The sequence below is a fragment of the Microtus pennsylvanicus genome, chromosome 13 (genome assembly GCF_037038515.1).
Source record: "Microtus pennsylvanicus isolate mMicPen1 chromosome 13, mMicPen1.hap1, whole genome shotgun sequence".
Lineage (NCBI taxonomy): Eukaryota > Metazoa > Chordata > Mammalia > Rodentia > Cricetidae > Microtus > Microtus pennsylvanicus.
Window position 1 is genome coordinate 49,746,304 of NC_134591.1, and position 18,665 is coordinate 49,764,968.

The window sequence follows — 18,665 nt, forward strand, 5'->3', positions numbered from 1 at the left end:
AATAATAGAATTGTATTTTTGTTATCTCCTACTTCATACCTACTTGAAGAACCCAAGAGTTCTGAAATGACTATTGACATGTTTATTTTGTTAAACCTATAAAGATTTAGGTTCAAGTTTCTGTACTTGGGTTCCATTCTCTACAACTTGGTCTGATAATTTCTATGCAGTATGATATGGTAGGAACAACCCTAGGCTTAGAATAAATAAACATGAGACTGCCGATATACTGATGCTGGGGAAAGTCTGATAGTTCCTTTTCTGTGACCTCAGAGATTATCTTTTTTTTTTTTTTTTCATTTAAACACAGCTTGGCTCATTTCTACCTAGCCTCTTCTAGGCTAATTTTTTTGGATTTTCGAGACAGGGTTTCTCTGAAGTTTTTGGTGCCTGTCCTGGAACTAGCTCTTGTAGACCAGGCTGGCCTCGAACTCACAGAGATCCGCCTGCCTCTGCCTCCCGAGTGCTGGGATTAAAGGCGTGCGCCACCACCGCCCGGCAGATTATCTTTTTCTTTTCATCTCTTAGATATTATAATAATTACAATTGAGGATAAGGTATGGTGGCATAGACCTTTACTCCCAGCACTCAGAAGGCAGAAGCAGATGGATTGTTTTGAGTTTGAGGGAAGTCTACATAGTGAGTTCCAGTCTGGCCAAGGCTATATGGTGAGATCCTGTCTTAGAGAAACAAAACCAAAACTACAGTTGCCATAATTTGTGCAGAAGCTAACAATTGAGTCACATATCACAGCACATGCCTGCAATCCCAGCACTAGGGTGTCAGGGAAGGAGGGTCAATACAAGTTTGCGACCCTTGTCTCACAAAACAAAAACCCAAGCCTTTTGTTTTTTCTTATTTCACAAACATTTGAAATGCTGATATATGTTGGAGACTGATCCTATAGCGATAGAAGCCAGTTCCTGTCCTGAAGGGACTATCTTTCAAGAAATTGGTGTATTTGTGAATGTGTGTAAGCTGGGATTAAGATGGCAGGGATATCTAATTAGGTTGAGTGTAATATAAGCTATAACATAGGTAGGTTAGGATGATCACCAAGTCTAGAGGACAGAAACAGAAAAATGTTGTCTGGAAAAGTTATATTTGAACAGTCTTGGGTTATAACAAGGATCCCCAAAGGCTTTCTATGTTGAGGGAAGCATGCAGACTGAAAGATTTTAAGCAGACATTTGGGCTGGTCACAGTTGATTTTTAGAAGTTCATCCTGCCTAGGATGTCTACTTCCTGACTGTCGTGATAAAAGTTTTGCCTTTGCACCTTCCTTTCTTTACCCAAGGAGGGGTTTATGACTGTTCTTCATACCTTACTTCTATTTATCTTTTAGTACCCAATTTAGTGCTTCTTTCTTCTGTGAAGCATCCTTTGGTGTACACATTCCATTACCAAAAAGCATCTTAGAAGTCATACCATCCAGGCGGTGGTGGCGCACGCCTTTAATCCCAGCACTCGGGAGGCAGAGGCAGGCGGATCTCTGTGAGTTCGAGACCAGCCTGGTCTACAAGAGCTAGTTCCAGGACAGGCTCCAAAACCACAGAGAAACCCTGTCTCAAAAAAACCAAAAAACAAACAAACAAAAAAGAAGTCATACCATACGGTATAGCTCTTATTTGTTTGGTATGTGTTTTACGATCCTAATTAAATGATAGAGAATGTTTCATCTATATGGGAATAGAAAATATATTAACAAAAAGATATGTTTGATCTTTGTGTTTTATTTCTCAGGGTAGAAGCAAATAATGGGCAAGAGTCTCTTTAATTAACCTGTGGTCATCATGTCTAAGGACGAGTGTGCCAAGGCTGGCGATAGCTCATTTTCCTCTGATAAACATGCCCAGCTCATCTTGGCCCAAATCAACAAAATGAGAAATGGCCAGCGTTTCTGTGATGTACAGCTGCAGGTCGGGAAGGAAACCTTTCACGTTCACCGGCTGGTTCTGGCTGCGAGCAGTCCATACTTCGCAGCTTTGTTCGCTGGAGGAATGAAAGAGTCCTCAAGAGACGTTGTACAGATTCTAGGAGTTGAAGCTGGAATCTTTCAGTTACTTCTAGACTTCATTTACACAGGTATATCTATGTAGCACTTTTCTCTTGCTGTGATAAAATACCATGACCAAAGTAACTTGTAGATGTTTCTTTATTTGTAAATATTGTTTTTGTTTTTGGTGTTCAAGACAGGGTTTCTTTGTATAGCCCTGGCTGCCCTGGAACTCATTTTGTAGACCAGTCTGTCCTCAAACTCACCCAAATCTGCCTGTTGCTACCTCCTGGGTGCTGGGATTAAAGGTGAGCACCACCACCACCCAGCTTAAAGTGTATTAACTTTTATTTTATGTGAATGTTTTGCCTACCTGTGTGTAAGTAAACTACTTGCATGGAATTATCTGTGTGAAGATCAGAAGAGGGCATTGGATCTCCTAGAATTGGAATTACAGAAGGTTATGAGCCACTGTGTGTTCTGGGAACTGGAGACGTGTCCTCAGGAAGTGCAGGAGCATTTAACTTTTGAGTCATCTCTCTAGCCCTTAATTACTTTTATAGTTAGAAAAAAATGGAAACAATTACTTTATTTGTTCTAGTTTTGAGAATATACTAGTTCTCTTTAAGAAATTATGTAGAAGACTCAAGTGAGATGGCTCAGTGGGTAAAGGTGCTTGCTACCTTACTACCAAGCCTCTTGACCTGAGTTCAGTCTTAAACACACACACACGGAAGAGGTGAAGGATAGTTTAAAAAAAATTAAAAAAGAAACTACTTGGGAGAAATATTTACATGACCCAATAAAGTGGTTTTTTTTAAATCAATACTTTATTTATTTATTTATTATGTATACAATATTCTGTTTGCATGTATGTCTGCAGGCCAGAAGAGGGCACCAGACCTCATTACAGATGGTTGTGAGCCACCATATGGTTGCTGGGAATTGAACTCAGGACCTTTGGAAGAGCAGGCAATGCTCCTAACCATTCTCCATCTCTCCAGCCCCAAGTGTTTTGGTTTTTAAGTGCATGATATTTGAGGCTGGAAATGGCTCTGTGGTTCGGAGTACTGACTCTTCTTTCAGAAGATCCAGGTTTGGTTCCCAGCACCCACTGTAGTTTTAGCTCCTGTATGTTCATGGTGTAAAACATATACTAACAGACATATACATAAAATAAACATTTTAGCCGGGCGATGGTGGCGCACGCCTTTAATCCCAGCACTTGGGAGGCAGAGGTAGGCGGATCTCTGTGAGTTCGAGACCAGCCTGGTCTACAGAGCTAGTTCCAGGACAGGCTCCAAAGCCACAGAGAAACCCTGTCTCGAAAAACAAAAACAAAAAAATAAATTAAATAAAATAAAATAAACATTTTTAAATGCATACTATTTATATTTGAGAAAATACAAAATTATGCCAGGCGGTGGTGGCGCACACCTTTAATCTCAGCACTCAGGAGGCAGAGGCAGGCGGATCTCTGTGAGTTCAAGGCCAGCCTGGTCTACAAGAGCTAGTTCCAGGACAGGAACCAAAGCTATGGAGAAACCCTGTCTCGAAAATCAAAAAAAAAAAAAATTTCTTGGAAATTTTCAGAAATCAGTAATAAAATTTCTTCTGCAGCCATTATGTGTGTGTGTGTGTCTCCCCCTGCTAATCATATGATCCTATACTTTTAAATCTCAATTTGTCTTCATTATTTTTCCTGTTACTTTAATCACTGGCTTTTTACTTATAAATAACTTTTCGAACATCTGGTTTGATTAGATCATTGGGCATAGAGAAGGCAAGTCATGCCTACACAAACTTTAATATATATAATCTCCCTCCCGCCCAAGACAAGGTTTCTCTGTGTAACAGCCTAGCTGTACTGAAACTCGATTTGTAGACCAGAATGGCCTCCCAAGTGCTGGGACAGATAGTTCAATGCAGTGACTGTTATAAAAGGGATAAGTTCCTCTTTTGGGAGTTCACATAAATATTCTGTGGGAGTGGTCCTGGAGGGTCAGGACCTGGCATGCTGGGATTTGGAGTCCAGACCAAAGCAACTCCCAGGTCAGGGAGGCTGGGACAGATGCTAGGGGCTGGGGACTATGCCCCCAACTTAACATGGAGTCTTTAGGGGAAGAAATCCAAATATTTAGTAGCTTCTCACGTGTTATAGAGTCTTTATTATGCCTTATATTTAAAAACTTAACATTGTATGACATTTTATCATAAGTGAGTATAGTAAACCTGCTTTCTTCCCTCTCCGCAGTACCTCAGTAAGTTTGTTAATTGCATATAATCTGTGTTGAAAGTATGAATTTTACCTGGATGTAGCATGAACTTTTTTAAACCCAGCACCCTGGGTGCAGAGAAAAGATTGGAAGTTGGAAGCCAGTTTGCTCCATATAGTGAGACTTAGTCTCAGCAAACAAACAAAGGATTGGTTTTAATGTCAGTCATATCTGCTTAGTCATATACTTTTTTCAAAAAATTTTTGAAGAGTTATTTGTTTTTCTGTTCTGTGTATGCGTTTTTCCTGCATGTATGTGTGTGCATCACATGTATGCAGCACCTTTAGTAGCCAGACAGAGATTTGGCTGTGGGCACTGGAGTTACAGGCCACCGTGAGTTGTCCTGTAGGTGCTAGGAACCGAACCCCGAGTCTTCTACAAGACCAGCAAATGCTCTTCTGCTTAGCCACCTCTCCAGCCTTTCTGTCATACAATTTGGAGAAGAGCGATTTAAACTTCCTAAGTCTGTTTACTTAATCCAGTAATAAAATTTATGTCTACTAGCTAGGATTATAGTGAAGGTTAAATGAATATAAAGCGACTAAAACTGTGAATGGTTTAGTATAGATGTTCCATAAATATTGTTGGATTGTGTTTTGTTTTGTTTGATATGGGGTCTCATTTTGTAACACTGACTGTCCTAGAACTCACTTTGTAGTATCAAGCTGGCCTTGAACTCACTGAGATCTCCGTCTCTGCCTCTCAAGTGCTGGTAGATTAAAGACATGAACTACCACACTGACCTAGTTGTTCCATGAATGTTAAATATCATTGGCATTTAAATTTTGTATTTTTCCCATATATCCTGTTTACTTAATTTCTACTCTGTGAAAATTAAACTATTATTGAAGTGAAGTAAAATATTAAGCCAAATGCTTGTTTTGACTTATTGACTATTTTATCTTCCTATTTCCTTAGGACTAGTGAACATAGCTGTGAATAATGTTCAGGAGTTGATTGTTGCAGCAGACATGCTACAGTTGACTGAAGTTGTCAATCTTTGCTGTGACTTTCTAAAAGGACAAATTGATCCACAGAACTGCATTGGACTCTTCCAGTTCTCTGAGCAAATTGCCTGCCATGATCTTTTGGAATTTACAGAAAACTATATTCATGTCCATTTCTTGGAGGTTCATAGTGGAGAAGAGTTCCTGGCACTTACAAAAGATCAGCTAATCAAAATTTTACGAAGTGAGGAACTTAGCATTGAAGATGAATACCAAGTCTTCTTAGCTGCAATGCAGTGGATTCTGAAAGACCTGGGAAAGAGAAGAAAACATGTGGTAGAAGTGTTAGATCCAATTCGATTCCCTTTATTACCATCTCAGAGGCTTTTAAAGTACATAGAAGGTAACTCTTTTACTATATGTAAGATTTGTTGATTTCTAAAATTTTCTTTGTGTTTGTGTGTGTGTGTATGTTTTTAAGACAGGGTCTCTCTGTGTAGCCTTGATTGTAAACCAGATTGGCCTCAAGCTCATGCAGATCTTCTTGTCTCTGCCTTGAAAATGCTGGGATTCAAGGTGTGTGCCACCACCACCTGTCTTTTTTTTTTTTTTTTTTTTTTTTTGGTTTTTCGAGACAGGGTTTCCCTGTGGCTTTGGAGCCTGTCCTGGAACTAGCTCTGTAGACCAAGCTGGTCTCGAACTCACAGAGATCCGCCTGCCTCTGCCTCCCAAGTGCTGGGATTAAAGGCGTGCGCCACCATCGCCCGGCTTGGCTCTTTTTTTTATGTTGTACAACATTTAAATCCTTATATGTTGTTCTTGAAATTTATTATTAATAAAATATAATAATACTGTAGAGAAAAATGACTGATAGAGCTAGCACTACTATGAGAGAGAGTACCAATTTTTTCAGTGTATGATTTCTGATCATTCTTTGCTTCTTCTTTTTTTTTTTTTTGTTTCGTTTTGGTTTTTCGAGACAGGGTTTCTCTGTAGCTTTGGAGCCTGTCCTGGAACTAGCTCCTGTAGACCAGGCTGGTCTCAAACTCACAGAGATCCGCCTGCCTCTGCCTCCCGAGTGCTGGGATTAAAGGCGTGCGCCACCACCACCTGGCTTCTTTTCTTTTTTTTGTATGTTTGTTTAATTTTTGTTTTTTTTGTTTCTGTTGTTTGGTTTCTTCAAGACAGGATTTCTCTATATCTTTGGAACCTTTCCTGGAACTAGCTCTATAGACACAGAGATCCCCTGCCTCTGCCTTTCGAGTGCTGGGATTAAAGGCTTGTGCCACCACTGCCCAGCATTCTTTGCTTAATGATTGAAGAGGCAGAATGACCACCCTCACACTGCTGCCACTATGCCTCAGTGCCACGCCTCTCTGCACCCTCAAATTGTGAGCCAAAATAAATCCTTCCTTCCTTAAAAGAAGTTTCCTATTATAATTTTAAAATATTCACCAAAACTTAGTATCTGTAGCTATAGAGGTTAGTGATGAGGCTGGGGCTCCTTAGAGAGCTGGTTCAGTGGTTAAGAGCAGATTTGATTCCCAGAACACAAATGGTGTGACTCACAAACCATCTGTAACTCTAGTTCCAGAGAATCTCATCTGGCATCCTTGGGCACCAGGCATGGAAGTGGTGCACAGATATATATGCAGGAAAAGAATCCGTGCACATTAAATAAATACGTACATACATGCTACATAAAAATATATAATCTTGTGTGGTGTCACAGGCTTGTAGCACACCCACTCACCCCATACCCTCCTCTTGGGAAGCTGAGAGATTGTGTTTGAAGCCAGACTGGTTTACATAGCAAGTTCCAGCCTAACTTGGGCTATCTGGCAAGTTCGTGACTCCAATAAATTAATTAATTAATTAATAGATAATACATCAACAAAGAAGCCATCCTTTTATATACCACAAACAAAATCAAAAGTTGATACATGGCTGCAAGTCCTATAGCTATAACTTGAGGTTTGTTTGATTTTTTTTTGTTGTTTTCTCAAAACAGGGTCTCATTATGAAACCCTGGCTGTCCTGGAACTCACTCTGTAGACCAGGCTGGCCTCTAACTCGCAGAGATCTGCCTGCCTCTGCCTCCTGAGTGCTGGGATTAAAGGTCTGCCCCACCACCACCCGGCTTAACTTGAGTTTTATATTGATATTATATTATGACTTTTGTGTAAACCTTGAATCATTTTCAGGTTGTATTTTCTTCTTTGTTTTTTAGTTGTTGGGGATTTTTCATTTTAATGTGTAGTCTAGGCTGGCTGAAACTCCCACTTTTCCTGGTGGGGTTTCTGGTTCTGAAGTACAGGAGTAGGAAGGTAACACACACATGATTAAAATGAAATAAATCTTTAAAAACCGCAATAACTTAACAGCTGGTCTTTGACTGTAGTTCAGTGATGGAGTATATGAAAAAGCAAGGGTTCAGTCCATAGTATAGCAAAGATCACCACCTAATGATAGAGTCAGTCACACATGAATAACCAGTTTGACACCTAGCACTTGGGCTGACACAGGATTGCCATTTGAGGTCAGACTGAGTGACATAGCAAGTTACAGTCTGGAATGGGATATAATGCAAGACTGTCTTAAAACAATAACAACACTTTAGGTTTGGCACATACTTTTAATTTCAGCTCTTGGGAGGCAGAGGTAGATGGATCATTGGGGCCAGTCCAGACTACAGAGTGAGTTCCAGAACAGCCAGGGCAACACAGAGAAATCCTGTCTCGAAAAACAAACAAACAAAAATTATAGTTTTAGTTTTAAACAATAACAACTCTCTGCTAAGAAAAATTGGGCACTTAGCATTTTTGTTTTTCTTTCCATCTACTTTTCTGTCAAGGCGCTCAAGGTTTATAGGCATCATTTATTTTTATGTTTGTAATCCTGAGTCCCTTGGCTCTTTGCCTTTATCTCATTATTCAGATGATTTTGATGCTGACCATTATCAGTTATGGTTTGTGTGTTTAAGACAGGATCACATGTAGCTCACGTTGGTCATTAACTCAATATATAGTGAAGAATGATCTCACACTCTGTTCCTCCTGACTCCCATCTCTCAGGTGCTGGATTACAGGCACATAACACCATATTCAGCTTCTAGTATGGTATTTCCATTACCATATTTTCCTTTTTTATTCATTGTTTGGGTTGGCCAGATTAAACATTACTTTTTATTATTTAAATTTTTGTGTATGGGTATTTTGTCTGTGTATCATGTGTATGCCTGGTGCCTAAGGAGGCAAAAAGAGGAGGAGGGGTCAGATTCTCTGAAACTGGAGTTACAGATGAGCCCCCCTCTGGAGTCTAAGAACTGAACTTAGTCTTTTGCAAAAACTTGAAGTATTCTTAACTGTTGAGCTCCATGAGTTGGCTGGACTTTCTTATATATGTTTTACTTTGTCTTTTGATCGAATTTTATCACGTACTTCTTTCTTTTGTTTTAGCTTGTTTTTTTGAGATAGGGTCTCTCTATGGAACTTTGATTGTCCTGGAATTTTCTTTGTAGACCAGGCTGGCCTCTAACTCAGAGATCCACCTGCCTCAGCCTCCTGAACGCTTGAATTAAAAGCATACACCACTACACCTTTTTTTCTAGAAGAACATGGTTGGTTTTTTGTTTCAAGACAGGGTTTTTCTGTATAGCATCAGAGCCTATCCTGGAACTTGTGCTGTAGGTCAGGCTGGCCTCAAACTCCAAGATCTGCCTACCTCTGCCTCCCAAGTGCTAGGATTAAGTGTGTGTGCCACCACTGCCCGGCAAACATGACTTTTTTAGTTCCTGAATTCTTTCAATTTGAAAATTCCTGGGTGTTGCTTCTTAAAATTAAATTTAGGTTAGTATAATATTACTTAGTTATGATGATATTTCTGTTCTTTTTGAATTTGGTAAGGCATAGGGTTTTTTTGGGGGGGGGGGTTATGTTATTTTGTAGGGTTGGCCTTGGGTTATGAGAACGCATGTGAAGGTCAGAGGACAACTTGTAGGTGTGGATTCTTTTCTTCTACCTTGTGGGTCTCAAGGATTGAACTTGGGTTTTTCAGACTTGGTGGTAAATGCTGTGACGCACTGAGCCTTCTCGCCAACCTGTAAGACATAGTTTGTTTTTGTTTTCAGTGATTTCTTTTTTTTCTGGTTGAATGCCTTAAGAATTCTTGCACTGTTCTTGCTGGTATTATTGTTGTTTTGTTTTGAACTTTGTTGTTTTTTTATTAGATTCTACCATATTTTCTTTCTTTTTTAAAGTTCTTGTGAGTGTGGGGGTGCATTGTGTAACCCCAGTACACAGGTGGCAAAGACAAAACAATCAACTGCCAATTTGAGGCCAGTCTAGACTACTTAGTGAGTTCTAGCCAGCCTGAACTAAGAAGTATGGTCCTGTCTCAAACAGAAACTTCTTCAAAAACAAACAAAATAAGTTTAATTTTCCTTCACTTTGGGGAAGTATTTTGTGTGCAATTTCTTAGTACTTTTAAATATCATTTGGGAGTCATCTTTTTTGAACCTGCCACACGTGTGTGTGTGTGTGTGTGTGTGTGTATGTGTGTGTGCCACCATGCCCAGCTAATCAATGAAAAATTTGGAGGGTGCCGGGCGGTGGTGGCGCACGCCTTTAATCCCAGCACTCAGGAGGCAGAGGCAGGCGGATCTCTGTGAGTTCGAGACCAGCCTGGTCTACAAGAGCTAGTTCCAGGACAGGCTCCAAAGCTACAGAGAAACCCTGTCTCAAAAAACCAAAATAAAACCAAAAAAAAAAAAAAAAAAAAAAAAAAACCTGAAACGCAAAGCAGAGAAAATTGAGGAAAAAAATAATCAGTACAGTATCGTGGTTGGGGTAGAGCTCAGTGGAGGTTTGCTCCTCATAAGTGTGGCACTAGGTTTATGCAGAGTAAGGACATCAGCCCTAGCAGGACTTATTTCACTGTCCTCATGTTTCAGGCTAGAAGGACAGTGAGAATACAACTTGTCTAGCTCAAACTTTATACTGCAGAGTACAAAGTACTTGTACTAACATAAAAAGAGTGAGAGGGAGAATTAGCTCTTTGTCAGAGCAGGGAGGCCATGTAAACAAGATAAAAAAAAATTACATCTATTGAAGTAGATTCCAAGGAAAAGAAGAAAAAAAATTGAAGAATTCAGCCTGGGTGGGAAGTTAGGCGGGAGAGGGGGAGATTAGCCATTTACAGAAACGCATTCCTCTTGAAACTCAAGACAATAGAGTTACTTGAAAAATATAAATTTTGGGGGCTGGAGAGATGGTTCAGTGGTTAAGAGCATTGCCTGCTCTTCCAAAGGTCCTGAGTTCAATTCCCAGCAACCACATGGTGGCTCACAACCATCTGGAATGGGGTCTGGTATCCTCTTCGGGCCTGAAGGCATACACACAGACAGAATATTGTATACATAATAAATAAATAAATATTTTTAAAAAAAGAAAAAAGAAACACCAGTCGGTAGACAAGCACACATGGTGCACAGATACGCGTGCACACAAAGTACCCAGATACGTAAATAAAATTATTTGTAAAATTTAAAAGATTTTTGCTGGGCGATGGTGGCACATGCCTTTTTTTTTTAACGATTTATTTGTTTATTATGTACACTGTGTTCAGCCTCCATGTATGCCTGCAGGCCAGAAGAGGGCACCAGATATCATTACAGATGGCTGTGAGCCACCATGTGGTTGTTGGGAACTCAGGATCTCAGGAAGAGCTCTTAACCTCTGAGCCATCTCTCCAGCCCCAACTTGTATTTTTGTATTTTTTTTAAATAAATGTTTTCTCTTACACTTTTTCTTACATTTGTGTGTATGTGTGCACATACCTTTAATACCAGCAGAGGCAAGCAGATCTCTGTGAGTGAGTTTGAGGATAGCCTTGGCCTACAGAATGAGTTCCAGGACATCCAAAGCTACACAGAGAAACCCTGTGTTTGAAAAACCAAAACCAAAACAAACAAAAAAGAAAAGAAAAGAAAAAAGATTTTTAATTTGTTTCTTGCTTTGTCTTATCATTTTTTAATTTATTTGTTTATTGTGTACACAGTGTTCTGCTTGCATGACAGAGGGCACCAGATCTCATTATAGGTAGTTATGAGCCACCATGTTGTTGCTGGGAATTGAACTCATGGGTAGAACAGCCAGTGTTCTTTGAACTCATGGGAAGAACAGCCAGTGTTCTTAACTTCTGAGCCATCTCTCCAACCCCGTCTTATCATTTTTGAACATTTATAACAAAAAAATATATTTTCTTTTTGTTATTTGATTTTATAAATAACCCTTGACTAATCAGCATTTTCTTAGATAGTGGTGTTTTTTAGTGTTGAGGCTTGAACCCAGGTTTTTTTGTTTGTTTTTTGTTTTTTCAAGACAGGGTTTCTCTGTAGCTTTGGAGTCTGTCCTAGAACTAGCTCTGGTAGACCAGGCTGGCCTTGAATTCACAGAGACCCGCCTGCCTCTGCCTCCAGAGTGCTGGGATCAAAGGTGTGCGCCACCACCGCCAGGCAGCTTGAACCCAGGTACTCACAAGGCAAGTGCCTTCCCACTGAACCTGGCCCTGATAAGTGTGTACTTAGTTCATTTTTTCATCTTAATGAAAAAATTATACACGAGTGCAATTTTTTGTTGTTTTTCAAGAGGGGTTTTTCTAGATAGCCCTTGCTGACCTGGAACTCACTATGTAGATCAGGCTGGCCTCCAAGTCACAGAAATCTTTCTGCTTTTACCTCCTGAGTTCTGGGATTGAAGGTGTGTACCACCACTGCCTGGCTCTTTTTTTTTTTTTTTTTTACAGGGTTTCTCTGTAACCTTGGCTGTCCTGGAACTCACTCTGTAGTCCAGGCTGACCTCAAACTCACAGAAATCCACCTGCCTCTGCCTCCCCTGCCCGGCATTGTTTTTTAAAATATTTTTTAAAAGCCTCTAAATCACATTTTTGGTGTGTGTTTGTGTGTGTGTGTGTGGGAGCTCGAGCATACATACCTCATTATGAGTGGAGGTCGGCAGACAATCTGAGGAGTTGGTTCTCTTCTTTCACGATGTAGGTTTCTATAGACAAATGAGGTCTTCAGACTTGGCAGCAGATGCCTTTACCTGGTGAGTCATCTCACTGTCCTCTTTAAAACATTTGGATAGATTTAAGGAAAGTATATCCCTTAGCAGCAGTGCTAAAAACAATATTTTTTATTGTAATAAACAATCTGTTGCTTGATAAATAAGTTTGGGTTTTTGTTTTTTAAGGATTTATATTTTAAAAATTTATTTATTTTGTGTGCATTGGTGTTTTGGTTACATGTATGTCTGTGTGAAGGTGTTGGATTCCTTAGAACTAGAGTTATAGAGAATTGTGAGCTGCCATGTGGGTGTTAGAAATTGAACCCAGGTCCTCTAGAAGAGCAACCAGGCTCTTAACCGCTGAACCATCCCTCCAGCCCCCCTTTAAGGATTTTTATCTTAAGTAATGTTATGACTGTATGTGTGTATGTACATATAAGTGTGGGTGCCTCCAGGGTGTGGGTGCCCATGGATATGGATCTATTTGAGCTAAAATTATAAACTGGGAACAGATCCTCTGCAAGAGCAGAATACTCCCTTAACCCTCTCTCCAACACCGATGATGACGGTATTTTCCTTGTTTTTAGTTGCTGTTTTGTTTTGTTTGTTTTTCTTTTTTGAGACTGTGTCTCACTATTTATACCAAGCTAGTCTGGAACTTGAAGAGATCCTCATGCCTCTGCCTCCTGAGTGCAGTGATTAACAGCTTGTGCTGCTCTGACTGGCCAGGAAGTGTGTCTTTTCAGTACTCTCTGAAAGTCTTTTAAAACACTGTCTTTTTAAATACTGTTTAGGAGTATCGGATTTTAATCTTCGAGTTGCATTGCAAACACTTCTGAAAGAATATTGTGAGGTCTGCAAGTCTCCCAAAGAGAACAAGTTTTGTAGTTTTCTGCAGACATCCAAAGTTCGACCTCGGAAGAAAGCAAGAAAATACCTGTATGCAGTAGGTAAGAAACTCTGAAAAATAATAGAAATTATTTTAAGATAAGAGCTTTTTAATAGTTTGTTGTTATTACTATGTAGTTATTACTCATATGTAAATCTATCAGAAACATTTCATGTTTAGGCTTAAGGTTAGTAAATTAAATTTGCATAATAGCGTGAACACATTTAGAACTTAATAGTTTCTCATTTAACATTTCATTTGATGTTCTAAATCTTTGGTCTCTGATTACCTAGTTACCATCAAATGACTGTCTACAGATTTATGTATTTACTGTGTGTGCGCACATATGTGCATCATGGTATGTGAGTGGATATGAAATTATACCTTATGGGAATTGGTTTTCTCATTCCACTTTGTAGGGACTGAATTCAGGTCACCAGGCTGCACAGCCATTTGCTTTTACCTGATGAGTTACCTCACCAACACAAGAAATATTTCTGTAAAAGTTAAAATTTTGCCAGGTATAATGCATGCAATTCCAGCATTCTGAGGCTGAGGCAGGAGTGTAGTAAAGTGAAAGCCAGCTTGGATTACATAATGAGTTCTGGGTCAACCTAGGCTACAGTGTGATACTATCTTTAAAAAAAAGTTAATAAGCTGGTGGTGGTGGCACATGCCTTTAATTCCCAGCACTTGGGAGGCAGAAGTAGGCAGATGTCTGTGAGATTGAGGCCAGCCTGGTCTACAAAGTGAGTTCTAGGACAGCCAGGACTGTTACACAGAGAAACCCTATCTTAAAAAACAAAAACAAGCAAACCAAAAAAATCTAAATAAGTGAATTAATTAAATTTTGTTTGTTTGGGTTTTTTTTGTTTGTTTGGTTTTCAAGGCACTGTTTCTCTGTAGGTTTGGAGCCTGTCCTGGAACTAGCTCTTGTAGACCAGGTTGACCTCGAATTCACAGAGATCCGCCAGCCTCTGCCTCCCCAGTACTGGGATTAAAGGCATGTGCCACCACCGCCCCTATTTTTAATTTTTTAATTGAGACATATAAAAATCATAATGAGACTTTATAATTAGACGAAGAATATTGCCTAGATGTATATTTTATACAGCCTTCTATTATAACTGAGATCATATGGTAAAACACTGAGGTTAACTTTCTTATTGTGTGTAAGCCAAGACTTGGCATAATTAAGAGTTACACATTTTATGTACTATTTTTTAAAGATTTATTTATTTATTATATATACAACATTCTGCCTCCATGTATGCCCACATGCCAGAGGAGGGTGCCAGATCTCAGTACAGATGGTTGTGAGCCACCATGTGGTTGCTGGGAATTGAACTCAGGACCTCTGGAAGAGCAGCCAGTGCTCTTAACCGCTGAGCCATCTCTCCAGCCCTTTATGTACTATTTTTATAGAGGTGACAAGCTCTAAGTTGTATAAATCTTTAGATATAGGGGCCTGAATATTTTTATTACTTCTGTTTTCATATTGAGCATAAGTGGTTTGCTGTGTATTTTTTCATTTTCTGCTTAGGTGGATATACACGCTTGCAGGGGGGCCGTTGGAGTGATAGCAGAGCCCTCAGCTGTGTAGAACGCTTTGATACGTTTAGTCAATACTGGACCACTGTATCTTCACTCCACCAGGCTCGATGTGGACTTGGAGTAGCCGTTTTGGGAGGGATGGTCTACGCTATTGGAGGTAACAATAAAAATATCCCATTTCTCTCATTAATCTACTTGGCAATGTACATTGTACATGTACTTTGATCATCTTAACTATTTTTTGTTTCCTCCCCCTCTTCATTAGGTATTTTTGTTTGTTTTGTTTTGCTTTTTTGGTTTTCTGAGACAGGGTTTCTCTGTGGCTTTGGAGCCTGTCCTGGAACTAGCACTTGTAGACGAGGCTGGCCTCGAATTCATTAGGTGTTTTTAATGAAAAATTATTTACTTTTAAAATATAACCATCTCTTTGAACTTGACCTATATGCCAGTATGTACTTCATATTTAACATGCCTGTATTGTCTCTCAAATCTGTATTTTCCTCCCATGATTTGCCATATTCTGGATGGTAATGATTTGCTTACAGGGTCAGAACAAAGCATTAAACATCCTTGCCGGGCGGTGGTGGTGCACGCCTTTAATCCCAGCACTCGGGAGGCAGAGGCAGGCGGATCTCTGTGAGTTCACCAGCCTGGTCTACAAGAGCTAGTTCCAGGACAGGCTCCAAAACCACAGAGAAACCCTGTCTCGAAAAACCAAAAAAAAAAAAAAATTAAACATCCTTTTTTGTTCCTTCAGTACGGAATGATTGATCTTAGGCCCTCGTGTATGTAAGACGATCACTACCACTGAGCTAAAGCCCCCGCAAACTTCAGTCATCATCTGTGTTGTCTTCCACGTCTATAGCCAGGTCATTGGCATTTATGCCTGTATATCTGCTTCAACATTGTAATACCCTATTCTTGATTTTTTTCTTTTATCTGCTGTCTGCTCTTACATTATGAATCTAATCATGTTATTGCCCTATTCTCTTTTTGTTGTTGTTTGTGTTTGAGGCAGGGTTTCCCTGTGTAGCCCTAGCTATCTTGGAACTAACTCTGTAGATCAGGCTGGTATTGCTCACAGAGATTCTCCTGCCTCGGCTTCCCAAGTGCTGGGATTAAAGACGTGCGCCGCCACCACCACCCGTGTTATCCTACTCTCAACCCTAGAGCAGCGCCCGGTTTACTGCTGAAAAGAAACTCCAGTTTTGGGGCTGAAGATATAGCTCAGTTGGTATGATGCTTGTTTAGCATGCAGGAGGGGGCTGGAGAGATGGCTCAGTGGTTAAGAGCACTGACTGCTCTTCCAGAGGACCCGGGTTCGATTCCCAGCACCCACATGGCAGCTCACAACTGTCTGAAAATGCAGTTCCATGAGATCTGACACCTTCACACCAACGAACATAATAAAGTTTAAAAAAAAAAAAAAAGAATGAGTTTTAGCATGCAGGAGGCCCAAATAAATCACAAATGGTAGTACTTGACTATAATCACAACATCAGGAGGCTGAGGTAGGAGGTCAGAAGTTCAAAGTCATTCTTAGCAGTATAGCTAGTTTGAGGTCAGCCAAGCCTACATGGAACCCAGCTCAAAAAAAAAAAAAAAAATAGGGAAGGGCCAGCGAGATGGCTTGGCAGCTAAAAGAACTGGCTGCCCTTCCAGGGGTCCCAGGTTCTGTTCCTAGCATCCACTTGGTGGCTAACAACCTCCTGTAATTCCAGTTCCAGAGGATCTGACACCTTCTTCTGGCCTCCGCAGACCCTGAACACATGTAGTACAAGATGTTCACACAAGCAAAACACCCATATATATATATAAAATGAAAATAAAATCTAAAAGAAAAATCCAGGACTGGGTGGAGTGGTGCTTGCTTTTATTCCCAGCACGTGTGAAGCAGATCTCTGGGTTGAAGGCCAGCCTTGTTGCCAGCCTGGTCTACAGCCAGAGCTACACAGAGAAACTCTGTCTCAAAACAAACAAAGAAAAAAGAAAGAAATAGAAAAATCCAGTTCTCATTATATACTTCATGGTTTATATATGATATTTTTGTTTTTCAAGAAAAATTTTCAGAGTTTCTGGACTTTTCCCTCACTTTCAATTAAAAGAAATAAACATGCTCACTAAAAACTGGACTCAGGTAAATCTAAGACCACATCTTACCTAGTGAGTTCCAGGACAGCTAGGGTTACATAGAGAGACCCTGTTTCAAAGAAACAACAAAATTAAATAAATAGGCTGGGCATGGTGGCGCACGCCTTTAATCCCAGCACTAAGAAGGCAGAGGCAGGGTCTCTGGAGTTTGAGGCTGGCCTGGTCTACATAGAGAGAGCCAGGATAGCCAGAACTAAATAGATCTTGTTTAAAAACAAAACAAATAACAAATAAACAAATAAATACTGGATCTCAGGACCAGAGAAGGAAAGCATGTGTTCAGCATAAATCATACTGTTTATCTTTTTTTCTTTTTCTTTCTAATGATTCTGTTTATAATCAGTTTAGGAGCAGCCAGCCACTCATTGTTTCGGGACATTTTTTATATCACTGGTTTTCTGCCATATTTCCATATTCCAGCCAACAGATTCCAGGGGTCAACTTTGCAAGTAGCTCTCTAAGAATGGGTAGTCTTAAACCTGTTGTGTTAATTCTATCTGTCCAGATGTATGCTGGAGATAACCCTCTACTGCTTTAATTTTTTTTTTCATAGAGGGTCTTGCTATGTAGCCTTGGCTGACTTGTGTATTCCAGACTTGCCTCAATCTCCTTTTGTACTTGCAGGTGAACCTGCCTCCACCTTCCAAATGCTAGGGTCAAGGTGTTACATGATGGAGACCAGTCAAGTGCTTAGTGCAACAGACAAGAGTTCTATCAGCAGGATTAGAGCCCAACCCTTCTACCCTACATTTTTTCTTCTTTTCATGATCTTTTTCTGATAAACAGATATTTTCAGGTTTAGTGTAATCCTATCTATTTTTTTCCCGCTTTTAAGTTCATCTATCTTAAGAAATGTTTATTCAAAACTCATGGTCTTATATACCTTTTTTTAAATAAAATTTTATTGTTTTATTGTTACATTTATGTATATAATAAATTTGAAATTGAATTTTTATGGATAATATGCAATAAGGAAAGGGTTATTTTCTCTACATAAATAACCAGTTATCACGGCTGGCATAAAAGACTTACTCCCCGTTGTCCTGTACTAACTTTGACATTCCTGGAATGTCACGTTTCTTTAGTTTTTTATCTGTCCCAATCTTAATTACTTTTGCTCTATTAAAAACAATCTTAGTTTAGGGCCTGCGAGATAAGGGTGATTGCCACCTCACCTAAGGACCTGAGTTTTCTGTGTGCTGGTTAATGTTTAGTCAACTTGACATAAGATAAAGTCATTGGGGAAGAAAGAATCTTTTTGTTTTGTTTTGTTTTGTTTTGTTTTGTTTTTTAAACAGGGTTTCTCTGTATAACTTTGGAGCGTGTCTTGAAACTTGCTCTATAGACCAGGCTGGCCTTGAACTCACAGAGCTCTGTCTGCCTCTGCCTCCTAAGTGCTGGGATTAAAGGCGTACGCCACCACCACCAGTAGAAAGAATCTCAGTAGAGAAAATGCCCTCATTGTGTTGGCTTACACTCTAGTTTGTTGGGTATTTTCTTAATTGATGGGTGATGTGGGAGGACCCATCATACTGTGGGTGGTGCCACCTCTGGGCAGGTGATCCTGGGTGCTATAAGAAAGCAGGTTGAGCAAGCCATGAATAGCAAGTCAATAAGCGACATTCCCTCATGACTTCTGCATCAACTCCTGCCTCCAGGTTCCTGCCTTGAGCTGCTGTGCTGACTTCCCTAAGTGATGGACTACAAACTGTAAAATGAACTAAATAAACCCTTTCCTCCCCATGTTGCTTATGGTCATGGTGTTTTATTATAGCAATAGAAACCCTA

General features: G+C 39.9%; 1 protein-coding gene across 2 annotated transcripts in view; it reads left to right on the forward strand.

The window, feature by feature from the left end:
* Positions 1 to 18,665, forward strand: part of Ipp (intracisternal A particle-promoted polypeptide) — a 40,363-nt gene that overhangs the window by 1,933 nt on the left and 19,765 nt on the right. Inside the window, exons 1-6 of one of the 2 annotated variants that reach the window (XM_075946961.1) lie at positions 1,374 to 1,417; positions 1,599 to 1,635; positions 1,744 to 2,085; positions 5,191 to 5,622; positions 13,078 to 13,233; positions 14,716 to 14,883. In XM_075946961.1, the coding sequence (XP_075803076.1) occupies positions 1,794 to 2,085; positions 5,191 to 5,622; positions 13,078 to 13,233; positions 14,716 to 14,883 (1,048 nt within the window). In that variant the 5' untranslated portion in view covers positions 1,374 to 1,417; positions 1,599 to 1,635; positions 1,744 to 1,793. Of the gene's footprint in view, positions 1 to 1,373; positions 1,418 to 1,598; positions 1,636 to 1,743; positions 2,086 to 5,190; positions 5,623 to 13,077; positions 13,234 to 14,715; positions 14,884 to 18,665 lie in introns of those variants that run through there. The other variant, XM_075946960.1, reaches the window with a different exon arrangement.